Source organism: Lissotriton helveticus, chromosome 9, assembly GCF_964261635.1.
Source record: "Lissotriton helveticus chromosome 9, aLisHel1.1, whole genome shotgun sequence".
In the NCBI taxonomy this organism is placed as follows: domain Eukaryota; kingdom Metazoa; phylum Chordata; class Amphibia; order Caudata; family Salamandridae; genus Lissotriton; species Lissotriton helveticus.
In genome coordinates this window covers 11,714,495-11,735,185 of record NC_136070.1, presented here as the reverse complement: position 1 = coordinate 11,735,185, position 20,691 = coordinate 11,714,495, and the positions used below count along the sequence as shown (strand labels likewise).

The 20,691-nt window shown below is 45.8% G+C and overlaps 1 protein-coding gene across 3 annotated transcripts in view; it reads left to right on the top strand.

The window, feature by feature from the left end:
* TTC6 (tetratricopeptide repeat domain 6) overlaps positions 1–20,691 on the top strand; it is a 1,585,904-nt gene that overhangs the window by 567,650 nt on the left and 997,563 nt on the right. For all 3 annotated transcript variants that reach the window (XM_078659352.1, XM_078659351.1, XM_078659353.1), the window contains exons 20-21: positions 2,150–2,226; positions 10,962–11,113. In XM_078659352.1, the coding sequence (XP_078515478.1) occupies positions 2,150–2,226; positions 10,962–11,113 (229 nt within the window). The remainder of the gene's footprint in view (positions 1–2,149; positions 2,227–10,961; positions 11,114–20,691) is intronic.

Sequence of the window (20,691 nt, the reverse complement as noted above, 5' to 3'; positions counted from 1 at the left end):
TCTTCATCTCCCAAGTCTGAATCAGACACCGCTATGGACATGCCACGCCTGCAGGCAACGTTGTGGTGGAGTATGGGACCGGTGGCCACAATTTTGCAGACTGTCTCAGGCGCATACTGCAAGGCTCTGCCACTCTTGTGTAGAATCCTGATTTCAGGATGCCAAATGTGCGCTCAATGACTGGTGCGTCTATGTGCCCTGTTGTACCTTCTCTCTGGTGCGTTGGTAGGAGACAGGTGCGGTGTGAGGATCCATGGATCCAGGGCATACGCACTGTCACCTGGGGGGTGAAATATGATGGTGAGACAACAAGCATGCAGACACCATAGTGCAATTGCATTTCACAGTGGACATAAGAATTCAGGGGCATATTAACAAAGGCCAGCAATATATAAGTGCGCTTAGCGCTTGCAAGTTTATTGCCGGCTATCTCTGGAATTTATCGCCCTACTAGCGCGTTATCAACTACGCGCATCGCCAAGGCCATACAAATTCCAGTGATAGTGTGGATATCCTAGATGATAGGGCCTGTGGTCTTAGCCACAGAATCCACCCCCATGTTAAGTATGCCTTAGTCAGGAATTTAACAGACGTTAAATTCCTGCGTTAAGGCATACTTAACGCAATATAAATAATCGCTACCCTTCCTTGTTAGTATTGCGAATTTGCCTTTGCAATATTTTCCCTGGTTGGTTTCACAGCCACGCCTACTTTGCATCTCATTAGCGATGCAAAGTTAGGCGTGCTGGAAATGGGCGCTAAGTCAGCAAAACACGCAATAGCGTGTCTTTGCTGATAAGGCGATAAAATTATTGCCGCTTATCGGCCGAAAAAGGCCACAAAAGCGGCAATCTTTTTATAGCGCCGCCTTGTTAATATGCCCCGCAGTACCTAGTAGGTATACTTCATCAAAGTCACCCCTCTGTAATTTCTGGTATATGCCACTGTGTCTGAGGATGTACGAGTCATGTGTGCTTCCTGGATATTTGGCAACAATGTCTGTGATGCTGTTGTTTGCGTCACAGTCAACTTGGATGTTGAGGGAATTAGTGCTTTTCCTATTACGGAATATGTATTCGATGCGTGAGGGGGGCCATATGGGCACATGGGTACCGTCTATGCACCCAATTACCTGTGGAAGCCTTGCTAGTCTATAAAAAAGCATTTTTGTATTTTCCAGTTCAACTAGATGTGTTGATAGATGTGGTTAAGCATGCCATCTAGGAAATGATGTAAGACACGCAAAAGTGCATTCTGCGACACACCTCCGGCCACTGCAATGACATCTTGGTAGCTACCAGTGGCCGATAGGTGGAGGGAGCATAACACCTGCCATGCTTGAGTATTGCATTTGTGCACAAGGTTCTGCTTTCCAATTGTGGCTTCAGTGTGTCTCTGAGGTCTAGAATGACAGTGCTACTCAGCCTCTACTGGTCATATATCTCTTCCTATGTCTTCTCAAACAATGTCAGCCGGACTCTGAAAATCCTCTCCTGTCTCCGGCTCCCTTGCTGAGCAGCCAGTATCTGCATCCTTCTTGCTATCACATAGGGGCCGGCCATTTTGGAAAGATTTCAGATGCATTCTGAGCACATTTTTATAGGTTGGGCCTGTTTACCACCTGGTTCTGTTAAGAGGTAAATTGCATGAGCAAACGGGCCAAATTGTGCAAAATCGCAATTTGCGAATGGCCTGTACATTGAATTTTGCGAGTCGCTAATTGCAAGTCGCTATTTGCGAACCGCAAAAACCAGTCGCAATTTTTGCGAGTTGGTATTTGTTCGCGTCACAATGTTGAGGTTTGCGAGTGCATTTCATACATTGCAGTCGTTCGTTTATGCAATCACCTATCAGTTCTCAAACAATTTTGCACTCGCAAATTGGTGGTACATCTAGCCCCTATTTCCTTCTAAATCAAATACTTTTCAACGTTACTTTGGTTTTTGCAGTATATGTATTTAAGTTGTATTTATTAAGACTGCTCATGGTGGTCCCACTTGCCTCCATGAGGCCACTGGGCTGTGGACTCACAAGCATGTGTCCCAGAGTGTCTTGTGCCTTGTCAATGCATGAAAGTCAAAGTGTGCAGATAATAAGTCTTGTGTTGCGGAAATGTTGTCTGTTCTCACCGGCTTCTGTTTGATTCTAGGGGACTGTACCTGTTTGAGATGAAGCAGTATGATCTGGCCAGCTTCTGTATTCACTACGCTGCCGAAATGGACCAAGGTACATTGTGTTATTCTACAACTGAGAAATAAGAGGTGTGGGGAGTGGAGTACGGTAAGTGAGCTACAAGCTACTGGATCCAATCTTTTCCAGCATTGGATCTTTAGTAGATTCACATGCGTGAATCAAGATTAACAAAACAGTATTGCATAATAGAGTGTAAGGGGGAAATGGGGCTCATTTTAGGAGAACAAGCTGTGAAGCACTGATCTTCCTACCGACGCTTCTTTTTTGGTTTCAGCATCAGTGCAGTAATGTCTAGAGACAGTATTTGGTGTCCTCCCTGTTACTGCGTTACAAATGGTGCTGGAGGCTCTACAGCAAATTGAACCGCTGTATCTGCCATACTTGTAGTAGAGTGAGGTCCAACAGACCCCGCGGGTGGTCCGTTCAACAGTCTCTGGGACATTAAGATACCAGACGCAATATATTTGATCAAAGGCTGCTTTGTAACGAGGTTACCATTACTGCGGGTTCCTCTGCTACAAACACACGTGTTAGGGCGTACATTGTGGGGCTGATTCACGAAGGTAAACTTACACTTTTGTGTAAGTTTATGAATGTATGCTATTCACAAAGGTATTTTACTGGTATTATCCTTACGACTGCGGAGGCTTCCCACATTCAAAGATGGGACAGTCTTAACGTTGTATCTGCTGAGACTCTGCAGTTGTAAAGATACTACTAGTAAAATACCTTTGTGAATCAGGCCCTGTGAGTCTTTGCATTACTACAGATTATCTCTGCATTGGTGCTCTGATTTGCCAGACATCCAGATATGGGTAGACTGCGCAGTTCTTTTTCCAAAGTGGGTCCATTCATTTGAGCCATGCTGGGTTTGGCGCTTCTCCGCCCCATCCCTCCACCTCAATGTGTCCAGGACATTCTGGCTGCAATCCTGATGTTCCAACCATTGACCTGGGTCTCAGTGAGAGCAGCGCTGAGGCTTCTTGGCGTCCTGTATCCTGCGTCCTGCTTGTGCACCTCACCAGGTGGCACATGTGGACCCTGCAGAAGGATCTGAAGTCTCACTCGACTCAAACCAAAGCGACATTTCGGACTCCATCCAGATGTCAAAGAAGACTGCACAAGCTCTGCAGTGGTGGCCGGTCGACTGTGATTGTCTGTGCAGCAGAGCCCTCTCCCTACTCCACCCAGGGTTGTGACGGATACATAATGCTGTGTTGGGGAGGTCTTCAGAGAGAGGTGGAGATCAGAGGGCCCTGTTCTCAGGCAGAGGCTCGTCTCCACATCAACTTGGTGAAGTTGTGTGTTGTTTGCTTGGCACAGAAGGCATTCCTCCCAACCATCAAGAGGAATGGGTGCAGATTCTCACAAACAACACAATGGTGATGCGGTATTGCAACAAACAGGGTGGCGTGGGGTCCTGGGTTTGGTGCTCAGAGGCCTTGCATCTCTGGACATGGCTGAACACTCAGGACATCTCTCGAGTGGCCCAGCACCTTCTTCAAGTTAGGGCGCACAAACTCAACAGACGTCTAGTGGATCACAAATGGCAGTTTCACTCAGAGGTGGTGGAGGGCATCTTCCAGCAATGTGGAGAACCCTGGCTCAATCTATTCACCACTGCAGAGAATGCCCTGTGTCAACAAATTTGCATGTTAGATTTCCCAAGGCAGTCCTTCTTTGGCTCCTATACACCTGCCGCCCCCACCCCCTCCCCCCTCCTGCCGAGAGTACTGAGGAAGATCAGGAGAGACCGGGTCATCGTAGTGCCTCAGGACTAGGTCAAGAGAGTGTGGTACCTTAAATGTTGGCCGTGAGCATGTGTCTTCCGATGCAGCTACCTCTTGGAGAGGTTCTCCTGTCGCAGCAGCAGGGTCGAGTCTTGCCCCAGAGCCTCCACACCTTACAGTTCCATGCTTGGACATTGACCGGTGACAGCTGATAGCTTTTGACCTTCCTCCAGAAGAGGGTGATGTCCATCTACAAAATCTGTCTATGCAGGACGATGGGAAAAGTTTGTTGCTTGGTGTTCCTTCCGACACCTGTCTGCAATAGGGTCACAGCTTTTGATGTATCGGACCTTCAAGCCTAGCTTGGTTCTTCTTCAGTCCATAAAAATTTAAAACAGACTCCATGTGTAGGTAGAGTCACGTTCAGGGCCTTTATCTGTGTGTGTTTTTTGTTGTTGTTTTGTTTACTTCAGGGTCATTGCTTTTTTGTTTTTGTTAAATGCACTCCCTTTTAGGGAGACTTCTGTGTGAAAAACAAACAAAAAAAATGATCCCAAGTTGGCCATTTATTTTATATCAAAGAACTTTGGCTGAAGTGGCCAACTCAAAGTGAGGAGGGTAGTCGGCTGGTGGTGGGCAGAGTGGTCCCCCAACATCTTCTGTGGACGTCCCTGCCGGACCAAAATGACCTCCTAAGACACGGTGACTAATAATGAATTCTGATAGATACATCTGCCGTGTGGATTCCTCACCTTGTGAATATCCCCCTGCGTCAGCAACATTCGTAAATTCTTTTCGTAGCGTTGCGCCAACGTGGACTCGGACGTCATAGAGGCATGGCATCGCTCACGACTCCGCTGACGTCACCGACGCCTATAATAGGCCCACGCCGGCGTGATGACATCAGTTCCCTTTTTTCCGCTTCGTCGACACTAACGGTTTTCTGGGATCGTCTGTAGCCTTTGCTGTAACTTTGTTACTTGCTATTTTTCTAGTCTCTTTGTCTTCTCTCTTTCGACATGACCTCGAAGAAGACCGGGTTTAAAGCCTGCGGAGAATGTAACAAAATAATGTCCATTACAGATCCACATGAATGCTGTTTGTGGTGTCTGAGCTCCGACCACGACGTCGAGGACTGCCAATCCTGCAGAAAAATGACACCAAAGGTCCTCCGGGAAAGAGAGGCAAAACTTCTTGTTGCCAAGTTTAAAGAAGGAAAGGAGAAGAAGAAATCAAGGTCGCGGACTCGACGATCGAAGTCAAGGTCTTGATCGAGGTTGCGATCGGATTCGTCCTCGGCCCATGCTTCAAGATCTTCAAAAAAGAAGCATAAAAAGAGAACCCATGAATCCCGACATCGATCGAGGAAGGAGTCGGGTTCCAAGCCGAAGTCGCAGGTGAAGCTGGTCGAGAAGGTGGTAGTATCTTCGGCTTCGGAAGAACCGGATGCCGAAGTTGAGGCGTCGCATGCGAATTCGCCGAGTTCGCCGAAGCAGAAAGCGGTTCCATCTCCGGACCCATCCCATCCTTCAGGTCGGGAGGATGAAGGTGAGGAGGAGGAGGTTGGGGAGGGAGGGGCTCAGCTGCCCGAAGGTCGTACGACTCCGGTGCACCAGCCCGAAGAGGAGATCTGCGTCGTTTCGACTCCACGCCCTCAAGAGCAACCTGGGGGTTCGTACCCAGCCTTCCAGGCTCCAGGTCAGGATCCTACGCATTTCCTGAATGCGATGTTCGGAATTTATTCAAGGGCTATGTATCCCTCTGGGGCTCCTGCTGGTCCCATGGGTCCGATGGCATATGGTCTGGGTGTTCCTCAATCCTATGCACCTGCGCCCTTTATGCCCTTTATGCCGGCTCCAACGCCGCATTGGCATTATCCGACTCCGGCGAGGCCTTCGACTCCGAAGCCATCGACGCCGAGATCGATGACTTCGATTCCTTCGACGCCAGTTCCATCAACTTTGATGCCGAACCCTGAGCGACATCGTGGATCTCTCCCTCGTCCGACGTCGAGTTCGACGCCGGCTCCGGCTCCGTCGGAGTCGATTGCGGATCCGACGGCTTCGAATGTGAAGCAAAGATCAAGGCGTGAAGCCCAGAGATTGATGGAGGAAGAAAGATATCGAGAGGAAAATCTGGAGGAGGGCGTACTACAGGAATCTGAGGACCCTTTTGAGGACCTGTCTGTAGCTAGTGGCCTAGAACTGTCACCTGAATGGGACCTTGTTTCGGTTTCTGATGAGCCCTCAAAGGATGTGACACCCTATCATGTGGTGATAAAAAAGGCTGCAAGTTTATTGAACATTGCTCTACCAACTGCAGAATTTAAATCTAATCTGCTCACAGAGGTCCTTCATTCTCCTTTATCAGTGACTGAACCATTGCTACCTTTTAATGATGCCTTAAAGGATCCAATTTTAGAGATTTGGAAAAATCCTGTATCAGCTCCTGCTGTATCTAGAGCTGTAGCTAGGAGGTATAGGGCAGCTCCTGAAGACCCGGAATTTTTAACCTCTCATCCTCTGCCGGAGAGTTTGGTGGTACAGGCTGCCTGTTCCAAGAGATCTACGGGTGCATTTCCGCAGGTCCCAGCAGAAAATGAGTCGAGAAAGCAGGATCAGGCTGCTAAAAAGGTTTTCTCCTCTGCCAGTATGGCTTTGAAGTCCACAAACGCAACCTGCTTGATGGGGCATTATATCCACGCTCTTATGGACACTGTGAAACAGTTGGTGCCCAAGATACCTGAGGAGGATAGAAAAGACTTCCAAGAGGTAATCTCTGATACTCAAGCTGCAGCAAGGCAGGTTATTCAAAGTGGATTGGACACGGCGGACTCTGTGGCGAGGGTAATGCGTTCTTCCGTAGCGACAAGAAGAGCTGCGTGGCTGAAGTCAAGTGAGTTTTCCACAGATGTCCAGGCGGCATTAATGGATCTTCCATTTGACGGGTTTGGATTGTTTGGAAAAAAAGCAGACGCTGCTTTGGAACGTTTTAAAGACAGCAGAGCGACAGCAAAGTCGTTGGGCCTTCAGACCAGGGGCACTTTTGGAAGACGTTCAAGAGGATTTAGCAGATCTTCTTTTCGAACCTATAAGTCAACCCAGCAGCAGCCACAGCAGCAGCAAAACACATTATACAGATCTTATAGAGGCAAGCGAAGGGCCCGAGCTCGGGCAGTCACGCTTCCTCCTCTTCCTCCTCTTCCCCATCCCAGCCCCCAGCCACCGCAGCAAAGCAGCCCTAGATCCGCCATTCGGGATCATGTGGGTCCAGTGGGGGGTCGGCTTACCCATTTCCTACGAGATTGGGAATTGATTACATCGGATCTTTGGGTTCTCAATCTCGTGGGGAAGGGGTATGCTCTTCCCTTTCGGGAATTTCCCCCGGACTATCCTCCTTGCCAGGGTTATTGTTCGGAGGACCACCTGCTTCTCCTGCAGGAAGAAGTCCTGGCACTGTTTCGAAAAGGTGCGATAGAGGTGATTCCAGAGCAGGAAAGGGGTCAGGGGTGCTACTCCCAGTATTTCCTGATCCCCAAAAAGGATGGCAGGCTTCGGCCAATTCTGGATCTCAGGATCTTGAACCTTTACCTGAAACAGGAAAAGTTCAAGATGCTCACTCTTGCACAGGTTCTTCAAGCGCTGCTAGAAGAAGACTGGATGGTGTCGATCGACTTGCAGGATGCGTATTTTCATATTCCCATCTTGAAGTCACACAGAAAGTATCTCCGTTTTACAGTTGGGTCGCAACACTACCAGTTTGCGGTCCTTCCGTTTAGTCTTACTACTGCGCCTCGAGTCTTCACCAAGGTGATGGCAGTGGTGGCAGCACATCTCAGGAGGTCGGGGATACCTGTATTCCCGTATCTGGACGACTGGCTGATCAAAGCGGAGTCGCCGGAGAAGGTGCTCCATCATCTGCAAGAGACAACTCAGTTGTTGCACAAGTTGGGTTTTTCGATAAATGTACCCAAGTCTCACCTGGTGCCCTCCCAGCGCAACCTGTTCATAGGTGCAGTGCTGGACACTACTGTTTGTCGTGCATTCCTTCCACCTCAAAGGATTCGCGACATTCAGGAAATTATTCCTTTGTTCTACAATGGAGCGGTCGTTCCAGTCCTGAAGGTTCTTCGCCTGCTCGGTCTGATGGCTTCTTGCATTTTGTTGGTCAACCATGCACGCTGGCACATGAGGGCACTCCAGTGGTGCCTCCGCAGGCAGTGGTATCAGCAAAACGGAAATCTCAGGGAGTCAGAGAGGATCTCCAGAGAAACTGCAGCGGATCTGTCTTGGTGGAGCGTGGAAGGCAATCTGTCGCAAGGAAAACCTTTTCAACTTCCTCCATCGGTGGCCACGGTGATAACGGATGCATCCACTCTCGGGTGGGGTGCTCATCTGGGGGATCTGGAGGTCAAGGGTCTTTGGTCTCCAGAGGAAAGGTTGCTTCACATCAACCTTCTGGAATTGCGGGCGATACGTTTGGCACTCAAGGCCTTCCTCCCTTCCCTTCGCGGTGTGTCAGTGCAAGTCCTGACGGACAACACGACCGCGATGTGGTACATCAACAAGCAGGGAGGAGTGGGGTCGCAGTGTCTCTGCACAGAGGCTCTGCGTCTCTGGTCCTGGGTTCAGGACCATCAGATTTGTCTGATGGCAAATCATCTGGCCGGAGTTCAGAACGTTCGTGCAGACAGTCTCAGTCAGCAGTTCTCTGCCGATCACGAGTGGAGGCTTCATCCGGAGGTAGTTCGTCACGTCTTTCGGACGTGGGGGACTCCTCAGGTGGACCTTTTTGCCACTCAAGAGAATGCTCACTGCCCATTATTCTGCAGTCTCGAGTATCCGATGCAAGGAGCCTTGGGGGACGCGTTTCAGTTGAGTTGGAGCTCGCAACTCCTTTATGCGTTTCCTCCCATACCTTTGATTCCTCGGGTTCTGAGGAAAATTCGCCAAGACCGGGCCCAAGTCATATTGGTCGCCCCAGATTGACCAAGAAGGGTGTGGTATACAGACCTTCTCCACCTCTCCTCTCACCCGCCGCTCCGTCTCCCTCACAGGGCAGATCTCCTCTCTCAGATAGAGGGGCAGGTTCTACACCCCCACCTCCAGACCTTACACCTTCATGCCTGGAGATTGAACGGGGCAACCTGAGTTCTTTTTCTCTCCCGCCTGACGTGGTGGATGTCATCTTGTCAGCCAGGCGTGACTCCACTAAGTCCATCTATTCTTATAGGTGGTCAAAATTTGTTGTTTGGTGTGGGGAGAAATCTATAGACCCTTTGAGAGCCCATTTGTCTGACGTTCTCCAGTTTGCCCTTTCTCTGGCGCAACAGGGGCTTGCTATTGTCACAGTGAAGGGCTATCTTTCAGCGCTGTCGGCATTTCTCTGTTTGCCTGACCAGCCATCTCTTTTTAAATCTCCTGTGGTTTTAAGGTTTTTGAAGGGCCTCACGAATAAGTTCCCTCCTACTCCTTTTATTGTGCCTCAGTGGGACTTAAATCTTGTTTTGACCTTTCTGATGGGTGCTCCCTTTGAGCCTCTTCACAAATGTCCTATGAGGCTTTTGACTTTTAAGACAGTTTTCCTCGTTGCAATAACCTCGGCAAGGAGGGTAAGTGAGCTTCAAGCTCTTAGTTCCAAGCCCCCTTTCTTGTCCATTCATGCTGATCGAATGGTTCTTAGGACCAGGGCTGCTTTTCTGCCTAAGGTGGTGAATCCTTTCCACCTTGGTCAATATGTTACCCTCCCTACCTTTTATCCTCCCCCACACCCTTCCAAGGAGGAGGAGAGATCACACCGTCTGGACCCCAAGAGGGCGGTGTCTTTTTATCTGGACAGATCTAAAGACTGTCGGTTGGATGACCAGCTCTTCGTTGGCTTTGCTGGCTGCAAGAGAGGAAGAGCGGTCCATAAGAGAACTTTATCGAGATGGATCGTCCTCTGTATAAAGATCTGCTACTCTTTGGCCGGTAAGGAACCACCAGAGGGTATAAGGGCTCATTCTACAAGAGCTAAGTCATCAACCTCATCATTGGCTAGAGGTGTTCCTGTAGAGGATATTTCTAGGGGGGCAACTTGGTCTTCCCTCCACACTTTCGTGAAGCATTACTGCTTGGATTCCGAGGTGAGGAGGGACGGTCACTTTGCACGCTCTGTTCTCCAGGATTTCCTGGTCTAGAAGAGTGGACACCCTCCTCCGGGAGTGGGGACTGCTGTGGGACTCTATTCGCAAGGTGAGGAATCCACACGGCAGATGTATCTATCAGAAGAACAAGTTACTTACCTTCGGTAACGCTTTTTCTGGTAGATACAATATCTGCCTGTGGATTCCTCACTGACCCACCCGCCTCCCTGTTGTCCACTCTTCTATGCCAGTGTTTCTATTATGTATTTATTTTATTGTCAAATGTTTTATTGCATTTGCCTCACACTGTGTGTGTTACCTTGATATTTGTACTGCGTATACTGTGTATATGTCTACTGTCATTGGTCCGTCCGTGTGCCTCGAAGGCACGGAAAAAAGGGCGGAACTGATGTCATCACGCCGGCGTGGGCCTATTATAGGCGTCGGTGACGTCAGCGGAGTCGCGAGCGATGCCGTGCCTCTATGACGTCCGAGTCCACGTTGGCGCGAAGCTACGAAAAGAATGTTGCTGACGCAGGGGGATATTCACAAGGTGAGGAATCCACAGGCAGATATTGTATCTACCAGAAAAAGCGTTACCGAAGGTAAGTAACTTGTTCGACGATCCTTACAGTTTGTAACTAAAATACAGAGAATAATTCAGTGTGAACATTTACAGGGCAATAAAAATGAAGGAGCCAGGAGATGAACACTTAGACACAGTGAGCCATGCAGAAGGGTATTCTTAGAGCGTAGGGTACTGTTACTACGATGTACATAAGGAAGAGCGTCCTTCTAGTGCGTGGTAGTGGGACGAAGACATACTGAGTAACACATCATCGGGGCACCTCCCAGACTGAAGGAAATGTAAGTAAGGACATACTCTGAAATTCTAACCATCCTTGTGTTTACAGGTACCTCCCCGGTACAACGGGCCCTTGTGCAAGCGTTCCATCAGGACTACCCCAAAGCCATTGAGCTTCTGTCTGTCGCATTGAAGGTGCAGCCAACACTGTCTATGTTTATTCTTCTGGGGAAAATACAGATGAAGGCCAAGAAAGCAAAGGTGAGAAACAGCTTTGAAGCCTCCTTCTTGGGGCTGGGAAGTTCATTGATGGTCCACGTGACAAACTGTGAGCTGTCAGTACCAGATGAGGAAGAGGGTGGCAGATCCTGACATGTCAAAGTGGGGTCAGAGAAAGAGAACACAGACCGTAGACTGTCAGTTCTGGGTCATATAGAGAGATGCCTGACCCTAACCTGTACGTAGAGAGTCTGAGAGAGAGATGACCCACCCTGACCTGTAAGTATAGCGTATGAGATAAAGATGACCCACCCTGACCTGTAAGCATAGTGTCTGAGAGAGGTGACAGACTCGGGGCTGTAGGAATAGGGTCTGAGAGAGAGGTAACAGACTCTGGCCTGTAAGTATAGGGTCTATGGGGTGGTGTATGTGGTTAGCGGGAATAGCCACATTTCCTAAGGGTTGGAGGGTTTTTTTTGAGGGAGGGTTAGGGTGGTCGGGGTTAGGTGGAAAAATGAGCAGGTGCTATAAGGAAGGTGCTAAATGGTGCAGGAATCATTTTAGAATAGAATTGCAGTACGTTGAGTTTTTGATCCTTTTTTTTATTTGACAGAATTAGTTCACCCAGTAATTGCCACATTCTTTCTGTCAACGTTAATGGAATTCTGAACAGATGTAAATATGGTGGGATGAATAGGTGGCTAGTTACTTTAAAACCTTAAATTATTTTGTTGCAGGAAACTCATTTAAAATCTAATACCCCAAAATGTTATATTCCAGGAATATTTTCAAGAGTATTTTTCGCTTCCCCAGGTGTTGAAATGCGAGGGTGGCTATATATTTTTCTCGTGAATTTGATTGGGTGTTTCTTCAGGAGCAATGGGATCCATAGGGAAGGTGGATATGGGTTCAGGTGTTATTAAATGGCCAGCTTTTGAATTTTGTTAGTTATTATGGGCCAATAATTGATGACGAATTTGCTTTACGTACACTTTATAGACTTTTGATTGGGGTTTTGGGGCAAATTGTGTTTGGGGGCGATTTTAACTATATTCAGGATTTAAAAATGGATACTTCAAATAGAGGGAAAAAAGAATTGAAACCCAAAACGAAGAATCTTTTTGATGCATTGGTAGATGATCTCCAGCTAGTGGATGCATGACGTTTTTTTAATCAAACCGTTCGTCAATACACTTGTTCTTCACTCCAACATCAAACTGCATCTCAAATTGATTTTTTATTGTTGTCACGCTCATTGGTTTTAAGAGATGCAGATATTGGTATCAACGCTTTCTCTGATCACTCGTATGTTCAAGTATGTATAGAAGTGGGCTCCTCTAAAAAGCACAGGTCCAAGTGGCAGATGGACCGCCTTCTCCTGCAAGACTCAGTTTGGCTTGAGGAATTTTGAGGCTGGATAAAAGATTATTTTTCGACTAATGAAGGGACTGCTGATATGTTTTCTGTCTGGGGGGTTTTAAGGCTGCAGCCCGTGGGCAGATGATTGCCGCCTCTGCTAAGAAAACCAGGGAACGTTTCGATAAAATAGTACAGCTTCAGCAGTCGTTAATCTATGCTGCCAATCCGATGGGCCCCTTATATTGGTTTATGCTGGAACAGGCTAGGAAGGCTTTAAGAGATTTTTTTGTTTTAGAAGAAATAAATAGCTCCCAGACTTATTTTCAGAAGGTCTATGAAGAGAGCCAAATGGTGGGTAAGATGCTCGCATGGTCAACTCGGGCTCGACAAGAATCCGCTTGCATTCTAGAAATAATAGACCCCCAATCTAATACTGTAGTTATGGATATAGCTGATATTCCTTGAATATTTCTCAATCGCTTTCAACAAATTTATACCACTAATCACTTGGTCAATTTCGAGTTGATTGAGGAGTATTTTGCTTCACTTGAAATTTCTAAAAAATCACAGAATGTAGTGACAATCCTGCAGATGAAAATTACCGAAGCTGAGAAAGCGGCCGTTATTAAATATTTGGCGGGAGCAAAAGCTTGTGGCGAGGATGGGTTTCCGAGTGAACTCTATAAATGCTTTGAGAAGGAGTTGACCCCTTTTTTGGCAAAGTTATTTGATTATATGAAAATGGGTGGGGCGGTGTCTCCTGAATATAAAAAAGCAATAGTAGTTAGCTTTGTGAAAAAGGGTAAACCCTCTAATGATCTGAACTCTTACTGTCCAATCAGTTTATTGAACACCGATTATAACATTTTCATGAAAATGTGGTCACTGTGTATTACTTCTGCAGCTAAGGAAGTGATTCATGGTGATCAAACAGGTTTTATTGCGGGCCGAATGATGTTGACTAATACCCGTTTTTTGATTCAAGCTCTTGACTTTTTTAGTTTGAATAGGACTCCTGCCTGTATCATGATGGTAGACGCAGAAAAAGCGTTTGATTTAGTTAATTGGGATTCATTATTTTATGCACTTTCTAGGTTTGGTTTCCACAATTAGTAATAACTATGATTAAAAATATTTACCAGGGGGCACAGGCTCAGATTATAGTCAACAGGGATCAAGCAGGGTTAATTAAGATAAACCGTGGGACTAGACAAGGCTGCCCCTTATCACCTCTTCTGTTTACTTTTTTTATTGAACCTCTTGCTATTAGATTACGAGCTAATAGGAACATTACAGTCCCAATTGAAGGTATGGCAAAACTGAAACTTTTTGCTGATGACGCTATTTTGAATATAGATCCAGAAATGGTAAATTTACAGTCAACATTGGCGGAGTTGAGGAAATTCGAACAAATAAAATTAATCCTTCCAAAACTGAAATTTTAATGTTAAACTCTGGGCCGGCTTGCCTTCTAGAAGAGTTAAAACAACAAGTAAGGAAAACTGATCCAATTAGGTATTTGGGAATTTACGTCACGACTCACTATGGGGAATTGGCTAAAAATAATTATGAAGCCACTAGTATTAAGATTCAGAATTTGTTGAATAAATGGTCAAATCTTCCTTTGACTTTGATAGGACGAGTGGCATTAATTAAGATGTCTATTTTACTTCTTTTGATTTTTTTGTTTACAAATATTCCGGTTAAGGTTAACGTTAGTTTTTTTAAAGGGATCGATGCTAAGATTAGATCATTTGTGTGCAATAAAAAGACTGCTAGAGTTAGGCTTTCAATTAGGCAATAGGATACTCAGTTGGGTGGGTTGGCACTTCCAAATATTCGTTTTTATTATGATGCATCACTTTTTGATTATGTGGCTTGTTTGTTGTCTAAACCTTACCAGGCCGATAATTTTTTCATCAGCAAGATGATCCAAGAGGCCGGAACTCAACTCTGCACTTTTTTAAAGGCTGTGAAACTCCCCAAGAGAACGCGATATAAAACATTATTTGATTTTTCAAATAGACTGTGCATGGTTTTTAAACAAAGGGATCTCTCCGGGTTCTTTTCGTTAAAATTAATCGAGTGTCGAGATTTAGGTTTATATATTCATTCTACTCAATTGAAAAAATGGAATAACTCGGGTTTAGGAGTTTTGAATCAATTGGGCATCCAGGGCAGGATGATTACTTGGGAAGAAGTTCAGGCTAGAAGTTTGGGTCTTAATAAATCTTCTTTTTTTCGAATGTTTTCAAATTATTAATTTCTTGAAAAAAATATAATTTTAATTTTAACATCCCTCCTTGTAAAATTGCTTCCGCACTATATGTATCGAGATTGTCTGGAGTAGGCAATTGGTACCGTTTATTGAATTATCAAGATGAATCTCCTTTGGTATTAAAGATGTTGGAGAAAGTCGAAGCTCATACACAATGTGTTTTTTCTTATCATGAGTGGCAAAAGATCTCATCTTTAGGTAACAAGGTTTTGAGAGCCGCTAATTATAAAAGAATAGCATTTTTTGCCAACTGGATGGTATATTACACCCCAGAAGCATTAAATAAAATATATCCAGAGGTGATAAATAGTTGTTTTAGCAGTGGAACTGTAGCATAAGGGGGATGGCGACATATTTTTTATTCTTGTCGTAAGTTAAACGATTTTGGTGAAAAAATATTTGCATATTTTAGTGGCGCGATCATGAAAACTTATAAACTTTCAGTAGAAGCTGCTCTGTTGGACATAGGTATTAGGGAGGTTATACTTTCCGATTCTCAGGGGTGTTTTCTCGCTATCACTATGTTGGTTGCCCGTTCATTGATTTAACAAAACTGGAGGTCACTGGAAATGCCTTTGTTTGAGAAATGGCTGAGTAAAATGAAACGTACAAATGTTTTTGAAGAAGCTTATGCTAAGCGGGTGGGGGCAATTAAGAAATTTTTGAGGGTCTGGGATTATTTTGCTGATTTTTAATTTGATACTGGTGTCTTTTGTATACAGTACAAAAAGTGTTTTTCTTTTGTGATGTGTAAATAATGTCTGTCTCCTTTTGGCTCTGCTCAATACAAAAATAAAAATGATAGGGTCTGTGAGAGAGGTGACAGACTCTGGCCTGTAAGTATGGGTTCAGAGAGAGGTGACAGACTCTGGCCTGTAAGTATAGGGTCAGAGAGAGGTGACAGACTCTGGCCTGTAGGAATAGGGTCTGAGGGAGAGGTGACAGACTCTGGCCTGTAAGTATAGGGTCTAAGAGAGAGATGTCGGACTCTGGTATGTAAGTATAGGGTCTGAGAGAGGTGACAGACTCTGGCCTGTAAGTAAAGTGTCTGAGAGAGAGGTGACGGACTCTGGTCTGTAAGAAAAGGGTCTGAGAGAGGTGACAGACTCTGGTCTGTAAGTATAGGGTCTGAGAGAGAGGTGACAGTATAGGGTCTGAGAGAGGTGACAGACTCTGGCCTGTAAGTATAGGGTCTGAGAGAGGTGTCAGACTCTGACCTATAAGTATAGGGTCTGGGAGAGGGGTGACAGACTCTGGTCTGTAAGTATAGGGTCGGAGAGAGGTGACAAACTCTGGCCTGTACATATAAGGTCTGAGAAAGATGACAGACTCTGACCTGTAAGTATAGGGTCTGAGAGAGAAAGGTGACAGACTCTGGCCTATAAGTATAGGCTCTGAAAGAGAGGTGACAGACTCTGATCTGTAAGTATAGGGTTGAGAGAGGTGACAGACTCTGGTCTGTACGTATAGGGTCTGAGGGAGGTGACAGACTCTGACCTGTAATTATAGGGTCTGAGAGAGAGGTGACAGACTCTGACCTGTAATTATAGGGTCTAAGAGAGGTGACAGACTCTGGTCTGTAAGTATAGGGTTGAGAGAGGTGACAGGCTCTGGTCTGTACGTATAGGGTCTGAGGGAGGTGACAGACTCTGACCTGTAATTATAGGGCCCGAGAGAGAGGTGACAGACTCTGACCTGTAAGTACAAGGTCTGAGAGAATGATGGTGGACTCTGGTCTGTAAATATAGGGTCTGAGTGAGGTGACAGACTCTGGCCTATAAGAAAGAAAGAAATGGAGAAATTAACAACTGCCATACTGTGTGTGGTAGTGACATTGCTAGCATTGGTCGCTAGGTAATTGTCAGCTAGTAGGATCTGTCCAGGGTCCGCAAAGCTGGGTGTCACCATTGTGACACTGGCACATGTGTCCCTGTAAGCCTGAGCCATTTAATCATTAATTAAAGGAGTTTGTATGTACTTGCCCAAGTTATTGGGACTCACAGTAGAGGACATGGCTATGTCCCCATCACAGATCAAAACAGCTTGAGTTGGTATTCTGACTAGGTCAGAATCCATCTCAGTTTCCAGGGTTAACCCTACTACACCCTTCTGTTGAGAACCACCACTTGGAGCTGAACTAGGGGGAACAGTTGCCTTACGAGGCAATGGTGGCTGGAGCTGTCTCCTTTTTGGTGTAATCACTGGTCCAGTGAGTATTTACTTTACAAAGTTTGCACCAAGGTTTCTTTGGACCGTCTTTCTTTTTGGATTGTTGGGAACACCCACCATTAGAAGCTTTTTTGGGACATTGAGAAGACCTTCGGTCTTTTGCTTTCTCCCCACCCTTTTGGTCTTGCTTCTTCTAGTCACCACCTTGGTTCTGTACCTTCTGCTTCACCCTGGTTCTGACCCATGTGTCTGCCCTCTTACCCAATTCTTGTGGAGCGGTCAGATCAGAGTCAATCAGGTGTTGATGCAATAACTGGTTCTGACAATTATTAAGAATCTGTTCTCTCATTGTAAGGTTATACAATCCTGTATAGTCACTTACTTTACTGCCCAGTAACCAGCCTTCCAGAGCTTTAGTGGCACAATCTACAAAATCTGTCCAGCCCTGAGTCTGTGTCTTCTGGGTGTCTCTGAACAGCAACCTGTACTGTTCAGTGGTTAGGCCAAACCCATCAATAAGAGCACTCTTCAGGACAGAGTAGTTGTCAGCATCCTCTTCTCTAACAGTGAGGACCTTGTCTCTGCTCTTGTCTGCAAAGGAGAGCCACACAATTGCTGCCCACTGACTTTGGGGTACCTGCTGTACTTTGCAGGTCCTCTCCAAAGCAGTTATCCACTTGTGGATGTCATACCCGATCTGATAGGGAGGGACAATCTAGTTCAGGTTTCTAAGGTCATGAGACCTTTCCCTACCATTAGGGTTGTTGCTGCCATCAATGGGCTCTAGCCCACACAATTTCTTCTCTCTTTCAAGAGCTAGGGTCTCTTTGGCAAGGACAATGTCTTGCCTCTTGATCCTCAGCTTGACTTCTTTCATTCTAGCTTTGTGCTCTCTTCTCTGAGGGGAAGTCATTCTCCTTTGAGCAGAGGCAGAGGACCCTACTGATGAGTCAGAATGTTCAGATTCTTCTGAAAGAGATCTGTGTCTTCTGTGCTCACCATTAGGCATACGAGGAGGGATAGAGGGTGGCCTTCCAGGGCCATCTCCACCCTCAGGTAGTCCTGTGTTTCCCAGGTTAGGTTAATCAACCTCCTCCTGGTCTGCATCCTCCTCATCAGCATCCTGGTTGGGAAGCCCACTAGGATCTTCCTCTGATGAGGGATGACCCCTCTCCCTGCTACCATGTGCCTCTGGGTCTGATGCTTTTTCTAAGTCATCTGCAACTAAAAGATCTACTAGGTGCTGGGTTGTTGGACTCTTAATTTTCTGACAACACACAAGCTTCTCAAATCTTGAAAAGTGAAAGTGTTATTCTTAGTTGTCTGCACATGGCTGACATCTGACAGAGAGGCTCTACCTCCTGCCCTTAAAGACATGACTAGCGTGATGTGGTTTGTGCAGCTACCTACACTAATTGTTTTCCTACTAGAACCTCTCTAGAAGTTGTAGTCAAGGTGTGCTAAGCCCTTACCACCTACAACTGCTAAGTTCAGTAGAACTTATGTATTATAAGACTTGATTATACAAATGTCCCGGCACTCAATAGAAACATTTCTTATTCATAATTAGTCAAAACAAAATACTTTATATTCTTTCCGAATATCACTGGCAGTAGACAGATATAGGTTCTCAAAAATGGTAAGTGTTTAATACAAAACCACATTTAAAACATCACAATTTCATACAAAAGACCAAGGCAGGACCAATGTTCCTCACACAATATGACATTTGAGAAACTAGATACAGTGATTGTGTCCTGGTGATCTTGGTCCAGATGAACGACAGCCGACACGTGTTTCGTCACACCAAGTGACTTCCTCAAGGCTTAATTAAAAATTTTAGAAGCATTATTTATTTATATATTATTTATTATACTTCTAAATCGCCCTGTCACCTTGCAGGCATCCTGGCGCTAAGCATCAATTGCTGTGTATTCGCATGGTTTTCGAAGTCTTCAAATAGAAGCGACAGTGACCAACAATTTCTTGGTCAAACATGAGAGGTCCACCTAGTTCATCTAAAAGGTGCCTGCAACGTCGGATCGGATAGGCCTACCACCAGAGGTTTCCAATAGCTGTATACTAGCACGTAAAGGCATGTTTACATAGTAGGCGATCCAACCAGTAATTAATGACTAGTCCAATGTGTCACCGTTGTTGTCACATTAGAAGATAAATACTTGTCGTAGATTAGAGAAGATTATCCCACTGTTTCTCTTGTGCAGAAGACAAGACGTGCGTAAAAAATCAGAATGGCTATGATAAGCCTTCCCACTGTTTCTCTTGTGCAGAAAGCAAGACGTGCGTAAAAAATCAGGCTGGCTATGATAAGCCTCGTATCTTCTCTATTGTCGTACCAACGGTGTGGGCTCCCCAGAACACTTCCAACTTAACTTGAGGTGCGCCTCCCTTACATTACTACTATAAAGTGTTATTATAAGACTTGATTCATATGTACCTACAGGTACCTTGATGTGATTTTTCAAATGATATTCTCAAGATTATTTGGTAAATCAATGCAAGCTCTTATCCCATCCACTGCACACCAATGTGAGAAGTTAGCCTGGCATATGATGTCCACTAGTTCTAGTGGGCACCTTGCACCAGTCTAATCGACCCTTGTTGATGGTGGTTGTAAAGTCAACCTTATAGAAAGCTATCCTAGTGGTAGCATGGACCAGCAGTCATCAGGCTAAGACTTCAGAGAGCGTATTGAGCAAGTTGTTTTACCAATTATAATCCCTTGAGTACCAAATGAAAGGACACCTCACAAGGTATATATCAAATATATATATGTATTTATTCTAAACACAACCCCTCTGCACTCTTTATGAGGTCAGAGGTAAAAGTACAATACAAGTAACATAATTAGCATACAATAAGTTGCACAGTATACGTTTTGCCCTAGGGGTCTCACACACCATATACTAAAATAGTGGTATAAGAACCACGTCTGGGATAGAAAGCAGGCCTAAGGCCTAGGGAATCGCTGGGGCTTCTAGGAACAACCAAGGGTTAGGAAGTAGGAGGCCCACGGGAGACGCGTGCAGTGTCTAAACACAGCCGCGGGTTACCATTGACTTTCTATGGGAAACAAACAAGTTACAATTTTACAGTTTAAGGATACTTCCAAATGGACTACGATGGAACCCTTTTAGACTTAGACACTAGGAGGGCCAATACCCTTGAGACTACCAGAGTACTCGTGTTACCTCACCCACGGAAGCCTGGTGCATAGGTGTCTTTTGATGTCGGGTTTCGTCGTCGATTTCAATAGAGAGCTGCAAAGAAGTGCTGCAGGCGACCAGAGGAAAAGTGTCCGGGTGGATCCAAGGGTGGATCGAAGATCTGAAGAACCTGAAAGCAGAAGGGACAGAGTCTGGGTCACTTGCCAGTGACCAGGATGGCGATGGAAAGCTGCCCGCCAATGTCGGGTGATTTCAGGTGAAAAGGTGAAGGCTTGTGTTTTCAGCCACGAGCTCCAGGAGGTGTCGACGACAACCAGGAGCTAGATACGAGCTGTCCCACGAAGGATCTAGTTGACTGCGGTGTCGGTATCCGGATTGGACCCAACAAGCCTTGGCAAACCCAATCCACGCAGGAAGTTGAGATTGGCTTTGTAAAAAGATACTTCAAAGTATAGGATGTGCACAACCTAGTTTCTATCCAATGGTTATCCGTGCCTCCTGGGTATCACTCTCCTCCTGGAGTGTACATGAATAATCTACAGGTCACAGGACTATTGCCCCATAGTCCTTACCTGGTGCCCTGGGTGAGAGGACTATGGGGCAATAGTCCTGCGACCTGTAGAGAT